This window comes from Nematolebias whitei, chromosome 18, assembly GCF_014905685.2.
Source record: "Nematolebias whitei isolate Nwh7 chromosome 18, NemWhi1, whole genome shotgun sequence".
In the NCBI taxonomy this organism is placed as follows: domain Eukaryota; kingdom Metazoa; phylum Chordata; class Actinopteri; order Cyprinodontiformes; family Rivulidae; genus Nematolebias; species Nematolebias whitei.
Window position 1 is genome coordinate 24,657,175 of NC_056515.1, and position 15,979 is coordinate 24,673,153.

The 15,979-nt window shown below is 34.8% G+C and overlaps 1 protein-coding gene across 1 annotated transcript; it reads left to right on the plus strand.

Annotated features, from left to right (window-relative positions):
- Window positions 1-22: 22 nt before the first annotated feature.
- Window positions 23-11,866, plus strand: agxt2 (alanine--glyoxylate aminotransferase 2). The gene is made up of 14 exons (XM_037692580.1): window positions 23-174; window positions 1,078-1,166; window positions 1,423-1,613; window positions 1,715-1,838; window positions 1,926-2,020; window positions 2,759-2,852; window positions 3,516-3,609; window positions 4,285-4,385; window positions 4,660-4,752; window positions 5,849-5,981; window positions 6,682-6,770; window positions 6,913-7,062; window positions 8,791-8,889; window positions 11,441-11,866. The coding sequence occupies exons 1-14, from the start codon at window positions 78-80 to the stop codon at window positions 11,540-11,542; spliced, it is 1,551 nt and encodes a 516-aa protein (XP_037548508.1). The 5' UTR covers window positions 23-77; the 3' UTR covers window positions 11,543-11,866.
- Window positions 11,867-15,979: the final 4,113 nt, after the last annotated feature.

Sequence of the window (15,979 nt, forward strand, 5' to 3'; positions counted from 1 at the left end):
ACTGGAGCTACATACTGCTGAGCGTCAGGGCTGTTGCAGAAGTGGTGCCAGCTGTGTGTCCTCTCTGCTTGCTCAACATGTATAAAGTTATATCTTGTTTTAATGGCCGTTGTTGGCATTTAACGGGACAGTCCTGCTTTCTGACCAGTTTGGCCAAAATCCATTTGGCAAATGGTGAGTCCCCAAGTCCCTCTTTGTACAGCTTCTTCCACTCCACAGCTCGGCTTCTCGTTTCAACATATATAAAGACAGTTCAACATATGTTGAACTAGTTGCTGCTAACTAACTGGAAACTTTAGCTTGTACTTGTCTCACGGCAGTCATGTGGAGGAAAACACGGTGATTCTACTGTAGTTTAGTTTTATTACATTTTAGATTAAAGATGTGTTAGAAGAAACACATGACTGTCCTTGGTATGCTAGTGCTAGCTTCGAAATGTCTCCAGTTGTAGCCAAAGTTGTTTAAACGAATTTAATAATGCAGTATATTGTTATGTAACCATTGCAATTGTGTTTATAGTTCAAAAGACATGGTTTTTCTATTTTTTTATTATTATTTAATAAATAAGTGAGAGTAGATAGAAAACTAAATTAACAATAACAAAAAACAACAGTGCATTCATCAAAGTTGAGCATTAGTTTGAATAATTTCTTCTTTAAACTTCCAGCTGAGCTTGACTGATTACATCAATTTAATGTTCTTCAATATTACAATAAATCAAATGTCACTTTGACTTGCCTTTACTGACATGTATTTATGTGATAAAATATAGTTTAGTTTAGTTTTGATCCTTTAAAGTTGACTAAATCACTGCATTATTCTAAAGCAAAACAGGTTTCTGTTTGTTTTTTTTTAAGTGTAACAATTCATAATTTAATGCAAACCTGTTAATAATTACTGTACACTAAAATATTTGTCTGGACCTTATAGCGATAAAAAACTCTTATCAGTTCAAGTTCAAGATTTTTTATTCTTTTTTTTTTTTTTTACAAATTGCTCCTGTCAGAAATACATTGTTATATAGTGAGCTGGTATTTTTCTATCATCTGTCTAAGTTCAACCACAATTATTTCCCAGGTGCGTTATGTCAGAAATCAGCCTTGAGTCACGCTCCTACAGACGTACCAGAGATGCCATCTTGTAATTTCAGGCCAGAGAAATATGAGGTAAGAACAAAATCCTATTGATGTGGAGTGTGTCCGCCTCAAACTGTTGTGTTTTGTAATGTGTTTTACCGAACTACAAAAAATAAAATGGTTATGTATTACATTTGAATATTTGGCTATTTACAACACTATTGCATGTATTGACACATAATGCCACACTCTGTTGGCATTAATGAGGGTCCTGTGCTTTAAACAGTCCAATTAAAACAAACCAGGAAAAATAAACATCCCATGCTGCATTTCATGTTTTGTTCAGGGCATGTCCAAAGCACGGATGATGGAGATCCGCAAACAGAACTGCAACCCTATGACGATGAAGGTTACGTACTATAAGAAGCCAGTGTTCGTTCATCAGGGGTACATGCAGTGGCTGTGGGACGTGGATGGGAAGCGATATCTGGATTTGTTTGCTGGTGTGGCTACTGTTAGCGTGGGCCATTGCCACCCGTAAGTTCCTGTTGTCTTTTTCCCGTGGGTTTTTATTTCATTTACACAACCACTACTTGTGAGTAAATTAATACTGTAATTCGTGATATCTGTGTGCACAGAAAAGTACGAGCCGCTGCAGAACAGCAGCTCAAAAAACTCTGGCATACAACAAACATTTATGTCTATCCTGCCCTCCACGAGTACTGTGAAAAGCTAGCGTCATATTTTCCAGATCCTCTTAAGGTGAGTTTTTTTAAATAGCCATGGTAATGTGTTTAGATAAATGTGTAGGCAGTAATTAAAATGTATGCTGCTCTGTTTTCCCCACAGATGATCTATCTGACCAACAGCGGCTCTGAAGCCAATGACCTTGCAATGTTGATGGCTCGCCTCTACACTGGCAATTATGATATCATCACACTCAGGTCCAAGATCTTTCTTTTTTTAATTATAACTGAAATATAATGCGTGCATGATGCATTGTTTTGCTGCATCTATTTTTATTCTTATGTCGGATATTGCACAAGAATTGGGATGTAAAAGGTTTCACACAAAGGCGTACAATACTGTTTTACCAATTTTATAAGTCTGTTTTTATTTGGTAGTTTTCTTGTAATAAACTACGTTCTTCTTTATATGATTTACACAGAGCTCTGGAACAAATTAGGAGACCACAGTAAAATTATATTTTTTCCCCAGATTTGATCTGATTTTACTATTAATGAATGCTTTTTTTTTTTTTTTTACCAAAACCAACATTTTAGTTTTATTCTATAACCTACTGTTGTCAAGGTCAAGGTATCTTTATTGTCATTTGCATCACATGTGGTGGATTAGTACTGACCACTGCAGTTTTCTCACAAATTAAGATTTGGTTTAAGTAACCCTATTATTAGTTAGAATGAGGTGCGCTTGAGTTGGGATTAAAAAAAACACTTGAATGTCATTACATGTAGAAGTGCCGAGTTCAGAAATATTAGCACAGGTCTTTTATTTTGTTCCAGATACAAAACGATTCATAACAAACAATAAGAAGAAATAATGGACTGTTGATATAATTAAGATAAAATGTAATATCTTAATTGTTACGAGAACTTTTCTTTGACAAAAAATATCTGTAGGTTGGACATTAATCTGCTTTTTCTGTTGCTTTTTTCCTCCAGAGGATCATACCACGGTGGAAGTCCTCAGACCATGGGTCTTACATCCAATTCAGCCTATAAATACCCCATTGCCAATGGTTTAGGCTGCACAAATGTATGTAATACACTATAGTATTGTAAGAAAACCTTTATGTTTTGATGATGGCAAAAAATATATAATTTATAAAAAAAAGACTTATACAGATGTTAGCTACTTTGAGTTTGAATTATGTCCCTCATGTCTTGAAAATCAACCCATTACCACTGCTGTTGAGTTTCATTTACAATACTAGAAGAAACACTCAAAAATAATAATAATAAAAAAAAAAATTTAAAAGTTAGCTGATGTATTATTTAGTGCATGAAACATCATGCAGCTCTTATTATTTTTATTTTATTAAGAATACATTTGCGTTGATTGACGTAAAATACTCATAAATATAGGTTAGGAAAAATCTTTGATACATTTCAAGTCACCATATTTTCTGTCTTGCTTTCACTTTTAGGTCATGTAGACATGGAGTGTGGGAAGTCAATGTTTTTTAATCTGTCTATACAAGCAAATGTCAAGTTCTCTATTATTCTCATAGTTCTCTGTTTTATGTTTTATTTTAGATAACTTATTTCATAATAACGTTCATCTACTTCATATATACAGTGAAATAGGCATGATGTTCTAACAACATACCAAGTTTCTTGTTGGTTTTTTTCTGTGTGTTATTTAAGAGTAAATGCTGTGAGGTTAACCCAGCTGTCTTGTTTTCCACCCAATAAACAGACCATGTGTCCTGATGTGTTCAGAGGACCGTGGGGAGGACGCCACTGCAGGGACTCTCCCGTACAGACTACCAGAGAGTGTAGCTGTGTGCAAGGTACAAAAAACATCGGCATGCACGCTCCGTGTACCAACTAAAATGAAAAACACATCACAGTTATCAGTGCGATTAGGTAATGTTTTCCAGGAGAATGAATGTTTGACTTTTGAAACTCTGTGTTTTCTTAATTTTTAATCTTTGTACAGCTATAAATTACATCTAAAAAAACGTACTGTAGCTCAAGAATGCTGTTATTTGCTTATTGTGCTTATTTCATGTGGAGTAGCAACTCAAAAAGGCGTTTATTTTATGCAACGCAAGCTTGAAGTACCACAAGAGTAACAGCCATCAGGCTCCTCACCTTTGAAAATGAAAAAGCGAGGGCACAAGAATAAGCTAAATAAAGTTCAAAGTCTCCTGCTGTTGATCATTTACCTCTTTAGCTTTAACCACTCTCAGAAATGCACCAAGGTCAGTATGTTAGTATAGTTACTAAGCTTTATATACACACACATTTAACAGCCTTTTAGCAGCAATATAATCTAACCTGTCAACAGCAAAGAGACATCATTTATCACAACCCTGTTTCTACTTATGTGCTAAATAATTTTTAAACATTTAAAAACATGTGCAAGCAGTTGAATGTTTATAAGTATAATTTAATACATTTTGTGACTATGTTTTAATGATTTCTTATGACATTAGTGTATATGTGTTTGTTTCATGTTACAGGGAGTTGTATGGCAAATGATCATTACATTGGACAACTCAAAGAGACTTTAGCGACCAGTGTCCCATCTAGAATTGCTGCTTTTTTTGGAGAACCTATTCAGGTGCTGTTTTATGTCTGTTGTGGAGTTTTACAATAAATCAGAGAATGATGTCAACTTTACTTTTATCCTTCTGTTATTTTTAGATGTCTACTTTTTTCCTTTAAATCTTGTAATTGTTTTATAGTAAGAATGTACATCTACAATGTATGCATAGTTAAACCTACTTATTAAAATAACTAAAATTGAAAAAAAAATTATAAAACACCAATTTTTTTTTAATTTTTTTTAAATGCAATAAAGTTTGTACTCATAAGTCTGATTTTTTTTTTTGTAGGGAGTTGGAGGAGCTGTGCAATACCCTAAAAACTACCTCAAGGACGCTTACCAGCTTGTAAGGGAGAGAGGAGGGGTCTGCATCGCTGATGAGGTTGGATGAATATTTTGGATAGATTTTTGTCAGTTTTATCATCATCATCATTATTATTATTATTATTAGTAGTAGTAGTAGTAGTGGTAGTGGTAGTGGTAGTGGTAGTAGTAGTAGTGGTAGTAGTAGTAGTGGTAGTAGTAGTAGTAGTTGTTCAGTACAAAACCTGATAAGCCATATAGTTTTGTGTGTATTTTTTCAGACATACTGAATCCTCCAAACTTTTTTCTTGTTAAGCCTTAAACAAGTATCTATCGATTATAGATTAAGTTTAACTTGATTGTTTTACAAAACAGTTCTGTAATGGGTCTGTTTTGGTGTAAAACTTATTTATTATTCCTTACTGTGTGTGCTCAGCATCAAGTTGTATCCCATCTCATTTTTAGACTAGTAACTGGACACTTAAGTAATTACCGGTAGGCTGTTGCTGAAAAATAGTTTCTATGTAAATTTTTATGTGAATTGAAGGTTAATTTTAGTTTTAAAATGGCTCCTAATTAAAAATAAAAAAAAATATTCCTTAGATTATTTTTGTTTGAAAAGGAGGATTCATCCTTTGTAGATTTTGGTGGGACTGCTTTGTCAGATTATCATTGTCTTTTTAAATAACATTTTTAATTATTTAAACTTTATTTTAATAAATAATTATTTTATTTATTATTATTGATTTATTTTATATTAAATTAAATATGATATTAAATAAAAATATATATTTATCATTTTAGTTATTATTATTATTTTATTTTATTTAACTTTTAGATCATCTTTATTATTATTGTTATTATTATTATTATTATTATTATTAATATTAATAATAATATTAATTAATTTATTTTTACATATTTTGGTTACAACTCTTTTTACACTTGAGGTATTTAACAAATACATTATTGGCTGCTAACAGGTGAACAGTTCATTGTTTGACTCTGCTTACAACAAATCTTAATAGAGTTAATTACTTTAAAAGATTATGGATGTCTGCATGTGTGGACTGATAGTTCCATGACAACACTTCTACGTTTCACCTGGGGGGCTGCAGAGTAGTCATCATATATTATGACTTTCAAAGCATGTTGTCTTTTTCTGCACCTGGCAGGTCCAAACTGGATTTGGGCGAACTGGAAGCCACTTCTGGGGTTTCGAAGGGCATGACGTCATTCCTGATATAGTTACAATGGCAAAGGGTATCGGTAATGGATTCCCCATGGGAGCTGTTGTTACAACACCTGGTGAGATCATGTTAGATATAAAACAACTGATTGAAAAACCAATCGGTGTAGAAAGCACTAACTGATTGGACAGGATCAGCCTAATTTAATATTCTTCATAGTCTTTAACATTATTCATCGATGCATCAAGGCAGGAGAGCTGCACTTTTGAATGATGTGAATGTGAATAGTGTCACAGCACTTAGGTTATAGAGAACAGAACAGCAGTCTGTAAAAGGTGTCTAGTATCAGCCTGTGTGGGCTATATTGAGTTTAATAACGCCTTAAGCAGATAAATCAGTGCTGACAAAATGAGCTCTCTTGACCCTCACCTCTACTGATCATCGATATCCCTCTCCACCTTCTAATCTATGTATCTTTGTGTGCTGATTACCATAAAGAATAGCTTCATGTTTTTCAACAACTACATCTTATTTCTGGCAGTGGGTGTGTGATCACACGTTGCTTCTTGTGTTTGTTGTGATAGCCTGTTGCCATGGAGCTCTGTTAATAGTTAAATTTTACGTACCCCGACATAAACCCCTCTAGTTTTCTCAAAATGTTCTATATTTCTTCCAAGAACAAAATACAATAATAATTACAGAACCTGACATAATCACGAGACGCACTGTTTTTGCATCATGTTTTAATTGCATTGTGTGCCAGAAGCTTTCATCTGAAGCTGTTGGGGGTGCTACTTTTTTATCCATGTGTTCTCCAGAAATTGCTGCCTCGTTTGCCAAGGGGGTTCATTTCAACACCTTTGGAGGAAATCCTGTGGCTTGTACCGTTGCTTCCTCAGTTCTTGATGTAAGTACTTTTAATCTATTTCCACATCAGCCCTATACTTCAGCATCGAGGGAGCAACGTTGTTATATTTGCTTGTTTTTTATAGAATTTTAGCTTTATATAAGGACATTAACATTCAGTTGGATCTTTTTGTGCTCAACAGACTATTAAAGAAGATGGCACACAGAAGAATAGTCTTGATGTGGGCACCTATCTATTGTTGGAACTGGCAAAACTCAGAGAAAAGTACGAGATCATTGGTGATGTTCGTGGGAAAGGTCTGCAGATCGGCGTGGAAATGGTCAAAGACAAGGTACTGAAAGTAAAACTTAGATGAAACTCATCTTTTCCCACGTGTTTGTGTGACGTGTTATGTCTGCACTGTGCCTCCTGGGGCCAGTATCCCTGTTAACTATTGTCTGCAACATTTACAGTCACCTGTAATTCAGAGTCAGAGTTTCTTTATTTGTCATTCACACCACATGTGGTGGAACAAAACTGTGTACACAGAGTCCCAGTTACATCAAACAATAAAATGTAAATAAGATCTAAGATATGAACTAAGAAAAACATCAACTAAAAATACGCTAAGCACTAATGGCATAAAAACAATACGTACAGAACTCAGCAAAGGTACATTTAATCCAGGTAAACATCTGTTGTGCCTTTTTAAAATGTGAAAAAACAGGAAAGGGTAAAGGAGTATAGTATAGTCTGTCCTAAAAGTCTTTTAAAGACGGGGCTTGAAATGATTGAAGCTGCACTTGTTTTAATCCTGTATAGTGTTTTCAGATTTTTGGTTGTGCCCCTCTAAAACAACACTTCCCAGTTTTTTTGTGTTTGAAACCTGATATTTAGAAGGTTTGACCATCTCCACAGCACCATGTCCAACATGTGCTTCCACACTGGAGGAATCGCCTCAGAGTTTCACTTTCACCAAAAAGTGTTGGCTTACTGTGCTTCATACCTGTGCTCAGAGCCATGTCAGGTGTGCTGTATCTGACAGCCTCTTATCACCTTCAGTTTTTAGCACTTAATGGAAGAAGTGCTTCCATTAAGTGCGTCCCACTTAAGTCTGGGTGCAGCAACGAGTGACATAACATTTATTTTGTTTGTTTGTTTTTGTTTGTTTCTTTTAAAAATAATGAGCAAAAGAGCTCATCATCACCACTAAGGTATTTTATGACAGAAACATCATCTGTGGAATATTTTTATGTTAATACTGGACAATTATCACTGGTAACTAGAATTTATAAATATTCTTTTGAACATAAACTTTATTTAATGGCTTAGACTTACAAGATAAAAAGTTTGACTGGTATTAGTTTTAGTTAATGCAATTTGTGTTGGAAGTGGCAGTAAAACGTCAGTGTGCAATGTATCAAACTGCTTTAGCCCACTGTGAGCAAGGTTGGAGTTTCAAAACACTTCTTATCAACAATCATAGTTTGAAACGTTGAGGTGGTGGCACCCCAACTCTAACAAACAACACAGCTTGTTAGAATTACAGTAAGTCATAGCTAGAGTCTCTGACACGTTAAATTAGTGATTTCTCTGACGTGCAGAGGAAGCAGGCAGAAGGAAAATGCTTTTCTTGAACACTAAATCATTTTTCAATAAGTTTAAGCATAACTATGTTTGATGCTGGGAGTGTAACATATTTTTATCCCCAGTTAAATTTTAAATCATAGTCTACCTAAAACTTTACTTTTGATTTAAGTATAATGGAGTCTTACATTCATAATAAATTTTTTTCATATAGAAAGTATCACAATATGATGCTGGGTTTTATGTACACATTTTTTTCTTCTTTTTTTAAATTGAAGCGCTTTTTTCAGTTCCATAGCATAATTAGTACAATCTTAAATTGTTGTGGTGCATCTAATTATATGACACATGGTGTTTCAAGAAATTTAACAATTAAACTTGGATTCTAAGATGCATAATTTGTCACAATTGCCATTGGCTTCAAGAAGCTGGCCCCGTGCTGAAGGCTGATGACTATACTTAACTGCAGCAACATCTGTTCTGTGTTTTACAGGCCAGCAGAGATCCTCTGCCTCCTGGAGGAATGGCTGAGATCTTTGAGGATGTTAAAGATATGGGAGTCCTGATTGGAACGGGAGGAATTTATGGACAGGTAAAACATCCACCTTCATGTTGATCAGTTTATTTTCAGAACTGGCAGGTAGAAGAAACACAGCTATAGTTTGCACTTAAAACCAGGAAATAATACCTCACTAGGTGTCCATTTTTAGGAACTACTCAGTGACACTAAATTCTGTAAATGAAGACGCCTATAGTTATTAGCCACACAGCGTGAAGGTCACTTGCAAAAGCAAAGTTTCACCAATACCTTGAAGAGTCATTAACATTCTTTACAGCTCTTAACGTAGTGAAAATATTTCTTCCTACCTCAGTACATTGGAGAAAACTTTGTGACTTTTTCTTAGACGTTTCAAAATTTATGCAATGATTACATTTCCCTGACTAGTGCAACACTGCCTATGCAGTGACGATTTTAGCCTCTTTTTGTGGGGTGCTCAAGCACCTCTAAAATTCAACTCGGCACCCCTGAAAAATTAAGTTTTTTGGCAGTTCTGGGTCTGGGTTTTGACTTCTGTTAATTGCATTTATAATTCAATGCAGAAAAAAAAACTAATTTAACAGGTAACAAACAGATCATTGTAATACTTGGTTTTATTTACATAATGACTGTAACTGCTGGGTGTCTGGCCCCTGAGCTGCTGGCTTTCAGTAACTTTGCCCCCCTGAGCAGTTTAGTTGAATATCCCTGCTTTAGAGCGTGGAACATATTTTATTCCATTTCCAAAACCTAAACTGAGTCTGGAAAAATGTAAAAGATGGATAAAGCCCTGCGACCAACCTCCTGAGCAGCTGAATACAACAGTTATAAACAAGAAGTAGCACATGTTCATCTGTGCGCAGGTAACTGCACGTAAATCTTCAATTTTCTGTCATAATTACATTGTACAGTATGCTTAATGCTTAAATTAAAGGTTAATGATTAAAGCTAGGTGTGCTTTGTTTTGTGTGTTTTAAATGTTCATAAGTTTAGTCTTTGTTATGATCAGTTAACACTAAACTGATTTTGTACAAAGTGTTTATTAGGTTGTGTAATGTAAAGTAGAGCGCTATGTCTGTAGCATCTTAGCTAACGCGTCTGTATTGCATGCCGCTAGCTTCGCGCTACTTCTTGTTGTGCCGAGCTCTCTAAAATAGTTACTGAATCAAGTGTTTACTTATGTAGGTAAACATAAATGTTTAAAAACCTGTTAAAATACACCAGAAGGCATGAAATGGCATCTAGTCAAAAATGTTGTGGGGAGGACCCCCAGACCCCCCCACCAGTGTGTCCCCCCCACATTATGAATGCTTCAGATGCCAGTGGCCACCATGTTGTTCAAGCCTAGACTAGGATGGTGGAAGGTAATTAAATCTGCAACCTTTTATGCAGGATGCTGTTAGTTTAGAACGTCTTTAATGTTGTTTTTTTTTTCTTTTATATTCTTATTTTTCCAGCCACTAAAAAATCCTCTTACCTTCCATACTTTAACTCATGAATGGGTACTGTAGAAATTAAAGTATGTGGGATGGGTTGGAAATATTCTATATAGTTAGGGTTAGATGATAACAAAAAGTAGTTCCGGTCAGAAAAGGATACACTGCTAAATGTATATTTTATTACTTTTTGGTTGCAGCTCCTACTACATCTTATAAAAGCCTACAAAAAACAGCAGATAAGTGATTTCCACATTTTTATTGATTAGATGTTCTGGTTTGGAGATGATGGTAAACGTGTCAATTACATGTTTTCTGCTAAGAGTGGAGTCATTTTGACTCCACAAAGATTCACGTTCGCATATTTATGCTGTCTTTTTAGCCTCTGGAGCCTTTTAGTAAGAACATGTTAGGTCGTTTTGCTTCATGTTCTATTCATCAGTGATCTCTTGAAAAAGGCTGCTATGATGTAAAAAATGTCTATTAACAATAGAATCCGAGACTGATTATGCAACAGGTGAATTTTTTACTTGATATTGTGATTTTATTTCAGAAACTCTTTGAAATAATTTTCTTTTTTAAAGCAGCTATACAGTCTGCTCACTCGTGAATTTTGTCAATTGAAAAAATTAAAATAGAATGAAAAATATGTTTAAAACCATGCCTCTGGGTTTCCTAGTACTTATTGACCATTTGATTTGAATTCAGCCAGGTTATAATAGAGAATAAAAAATAAGACTCAAATGGGGGCTGACAGGTTGGTGGTAAACATTAATGGAGATATTATTAACCTGAAAACTTTAGCTAATACAGTGGAAGAAACAGTCCATGGTAATCACAAAACCAGGTGCATCCAGAGAACATAGCTGAGATTGTTAGACCGTTATTGAAGCTGAACTGACAAATACGGAAAAGACTGGACTGAAAATACACTGAATCGATAGGGAACAGGACAGGTGAAGACAGGAGGACAAGGCAGGTAATCACCAAGGAGAGTAGCTACAAAGACACAAAGGAGAGTGATTATCAAAATGAAAAAAGAAAAGTAGGAAACAAAACGGCTTCACATTTTAATGGAGCCTACCTGAGATGCAGAAAAGGTCACCTGAACTGGTCATTTCAACTGAAATTTTTTTTTATCCCCGTTTCTATTTTTCTCTCTTCTGAAGAACTTTCGCATCAAACCTCCCATGTGCATCACAAAGGAAGACGCAGATTTCTTCTTGGCTGTTTTTAGCAAGTCCGTCCACAACTACATGGAAAAAAGATGAAACCTCCATAAAGGTCAGCAAAAGCGAGGACCAGGAATCCAATGGTCACAGTGGATTATATTTTTATACATCTTAATACATACATTATAAATTGTCAGCCAGTATTAATAATTACAGAGACCAGTGTCTCTAGAATTGTGTTTGCTGCCATTATAAAAGGAAGCTTTATAAAAAACTGTTTTATAATCACAAATTGCAGTAGATTTGTAATTATTTGTGATTAGTTTGCAGTAAATGTACCTCACTAATAATGGAAGTACGTTTTCTCATGTGCCTTTTGACTTAGTAAGAATAAGACCTTGTAAATGTGTGGTTATGTATGAAACCATGCTTTACTACCTTTATCAGCCATTTTATACTAATAATAAGTCTGATGTATTTTAATCCATTATGCTCAGAACAAAGATATTTTTGTTAATTATGGTACACAGTCTTTCAAAAATAAAAGAATGTTATTTTTTCTCAATAAAATGTATTAACTAAAAAAATGTAATTTTCATGACGAGAATAAAAATTTTAAAACTCTGGGCAAATTATTCCTTTCATTGGATTTCAGTTTCTAATTTAAATGCTTACATTGGTGGAATTTTATTGGATTCTATTAAATGAACCTTTGAAAATAAAGTAATGAAGCTTTAGAAAAGGTTTTAAAGTGTATTAACGTCTTTGTTTATTGTTATTAAAAATCAGAATCAGAATAAGCTTTATTATCATTGTACCGAGATACAATGAGAATATCGAAACAAAAATCCTCCATTCATTCATTCTTTCTTTTTCCCTTTCTTTCACATTAAAAATTTAAATGAAAGATTATCCTCCTATGTTAAAAAAAAAAAAAGTAAGAAAGTTGTGACTGTTTTGGTCAAATTTTGAAAATAACGTAATTTTTGATTCATCCAACCTTTATTTATACAGGTTAGTCCCACTGAGCCCCGGGGACTCATTTACACGAGAGACCTGCTTTAAACAAAGTGTGATGACAACAAAGACAACAGTAGACAATCATAAAAGAAAGCATACAAATCGAGAAGAACATGTGGAAGACAATGGTATTTAAAAAAATGAAACAAAAACAGCTAGGTTGTAAAGCAATGTAGAATACTAAAAACAGGAACATGTCATGTATTGGGCTATTTTCTGAGATGTTGTGATCTGTTAATGTCTGGAGTATTTATTGGGGGTAACTCTCAGCTACTACTACATCAAATTTTAGATTAATAGCTGCAAAATCAGCTTAATGTCATTAGCTGTGGCAGCCATTTTAATTTTAGTTGACCAAAAACTAATCTGTTGTAGATGAACATACAGTTAATAGTTTCAGATAGATGGATGGATAGATGGATGGATAATCACATGAATGGATGGATGCATGGATGGATGGATGCATAGAAGGATGGGTGGATGGATAAATGCATTGATGGATGGATGGATTGATAATCACATGGATGGATGCATAGATTAATGCATAGATGGATGGACTGGTGGATGGATGGAGGGATAAATGCATGGACGGATGGATGCATAGATGAATGGATGTATGGTTGGATGGATGGAGGGATAAATGCATGGATGAATGGATGCATAGATGGATGGATGGATGATAAAGCAGCAGACTAATGTAAAAGAAAACTACAGCATTAATTATGGCAAAACAAATATTGTGCAAAAAGAGGAAAATGATCAAGTGAAAATAATTTACTGTATATCTTAAAATATACAAAGCACTGGCCGCCCTCACCATGGACCGCCTGTTCACTCCTGGCCTTTAGAAAGACGGACATGAACGTTTCGAGCACAGCAGCCTGGTTCTGCAGCAGCTTCCCCCTCTGGCCATCGAGCTGCTGTAATTCCCTCACCTACCAACACATGAACTCACTCCACTCTTGACTGTACCATGAACTCTTCCACCCACTTGTATCTCTGCAGCTTTTCCTACATGTGGATGTTCATTTGATTATTTTATAGTTTCATCATGTAGACACTGTTGCATTATTTTAAGGTTGCATGCTGATGCCACACATGATTCTTAAAGGGATCGACTGATATCCTCAGAGGACACCAGCCTCTAACCTGAAATCTGACCTGTGGGAGCTGCTGGTTATACAGTATGTTCACCTGAGTGAAGAGGTGGTTTAGAAACATCTGCAGCTGTTGTTGAGTGTCAGACACTTCAAGGAGAAAAGCAGTTGTAGTCTTTATACACTTGTTCAAGATGTATAAAAGTAGTGTAACAACAAAGAAGCTACTATTAACAGGGCAGACCAGCTGTTCACTCAAGTTGGTAATTATTCACCAGGGAAACTGAGTTACCATGGAGATGGTCAAAAACATGTTTTGAGATAATGATTTGTCACTCATGTTGCCATCAGATTTTCTTTTTCATTCTATGATCTTATTTACTCTTAAATAAAATTAAGACAACAGCAGGACTATTGCATCCAACGATAAACATTCATTTGTCTTACATATGGTGAAACAATGAAATCCAGCAGTTTTTAATCCAATTAAATATTGACTTGTTTTAAAACGTGACAAAATAATAAAGTATTGTACTGCACATGTATTTTTTTTTTCTGGAATAGGTGCTCAGAATTATTTGTGTGTTCATGTTTATTACTCGTCTTTCACAAAATATCTCCTGAACCACGGGACGGATTTTAATGAAACTGAACTGAAAGTAAATCTACAACTGATTACGAAGTCAAGCCAATTCAAGATGGCTGCCACAGCTAAAATCAATCTTAGTGACCAAAAAGAAAAAAAGAGCTAAAATTTTGTCATTTTTGCAAATGCTGAGCCAAATTGAACGTGGTAGTAGCTGAGAGTCATCCCCATTACATATTTCAAGTAATAAAGGATCACACAAAATCTGGTTTTAAAACTTTGGAATGAACTGCATGAGTCAACTGTGTGTTAGCAAAATAACTCATGGACCAGCAGACAGCATTTCTGTAAAAGTTATAGAAAGTGATCATAGATCCACAACTTAATGAGTTGGGATCAAAGATGGCTGCCAGCCTTAGCAAACATAAAAATAGCTACTCAGTCATTTTTACAGACATTAAGTTAAAATTTGGTGTGGTAGTAGCTAATCCCCAACACATAATCCAAGCAAAAACAAATTACAGATTTTTATTTTTTTTACTTTGGCATGCAGGAAACACTTTACTTTTAATTTGCTAAAAACCCAACCTTAGATGATTTGATTGTTGATACTCCTCCTACAGATGTTATATGTCAGAACTACCCCCCCACCCCCTCCCCGAGATGCTTGCATGCATTTTAAACCATGAATCCATGTTACAGCGATTAAGCTCTGCGGTGCTCTTTGGTTACTTATATTATAAATCTTTTTTATGCTACACAACGACTGAAATACTTATTTTTTTACATTGCTATAAATTAACTTGCAAGAATTACAATGTTCAGCAAAGCTCATCTTCATAGAGAACTTTATTTTTAAACAACCATAAGCACTTAAAAATCAATGCAAATAGAAATTATACATAAAAAACGCTGGCAGCCAATAAATCCTCCCGTGTGCATACATCATTAAACATTTGGCTTACTTTAGAAGAGTTATACATAATACAAAAGGAGTTTATGTGCAGCTTTTGACAGCTGAAATTAAGCATTTCAGGTAAAAGCTAAAATACACCAGCAATATTTAAAAGGCATTAAGAAAAAAAAATATTACCATTGCTTAAAACAAATCTTATAAAATAAACAGAAGAAGAGGATGTGAGGATTTCAGGGACTTTCTGTGCTAAGCAAAATAAATAAAATAAAAAGCCAAGGCTGCATGTTAGTTGCAGTTTGAATCATTTTAGTTGTGAATCAAAGAACATATGCCGCAGATGACCCAAGTGGCTTGAATGACTCAGACTGAAGCTTCAGAGCAGGGATGCATGCTGGCTCTGACCCTGTTGTTGATTTGGTACCTGCACACGCACAAAGCTTTTTGTGAACATACAAACTACTAAATTTTGGTCTGTCTCCGATAGTGATGAGCTCCAAGTGTCTGAACTAATGAGTACAGAGAGCTAATGGAAATAAATCATTTAAATCCTCTATAGCATATATGGACAACTTAAGGTCTGAGGGCCAAAAGTGACCCCTGGACAATCTCCATCAGGCGCCTAATATTTTTAGTTTAAAAAAATTAAAATGATTTTTTTTTTTTTAAACAGCAATTTACCATAAGAAAATTTAAATAAAACATCTTACGCAAAACTTTTTAAAAAACATTTTTTAAATCATCGTGTTTCCAGAACTAGACTGAACCTTAAAGACTATAAGTACAATTACAGTAGTCCCTCGTTTATCGTGGGGTATTTGTACCCTGAAACCCCACGATAAGTGAAAACCACAAAGTAGGAATGGTAGTACAAGTAGTAGTAGTTTATTATATATATATATATATACACACATATACAT

Bases quoted from the DNA above. Each gene is read 5' to 3' on its own strand.
- agxt2 (XM_037692580.1), top strand. From the start codon at position 78: ATGTATAAAGTTATATCTTGTTTTAATGGCCGTTGTTGGCATTTAACG. The intron at 1,839-1,925 runs GTGAGTTTTTTT...TTTTCCCCACAG, and splicing joins ATTTTCCAGATCCTCTTAAG to ATGATCTATCTGACCAACAG. The intron at 6,771-6,912 runs GTAAGTACTTTT...TGTGCTCAACAG, and splicing joins TTGCTTCCTCAGTTCTTGAT to ACTATTAAAGAAGATGGCAC.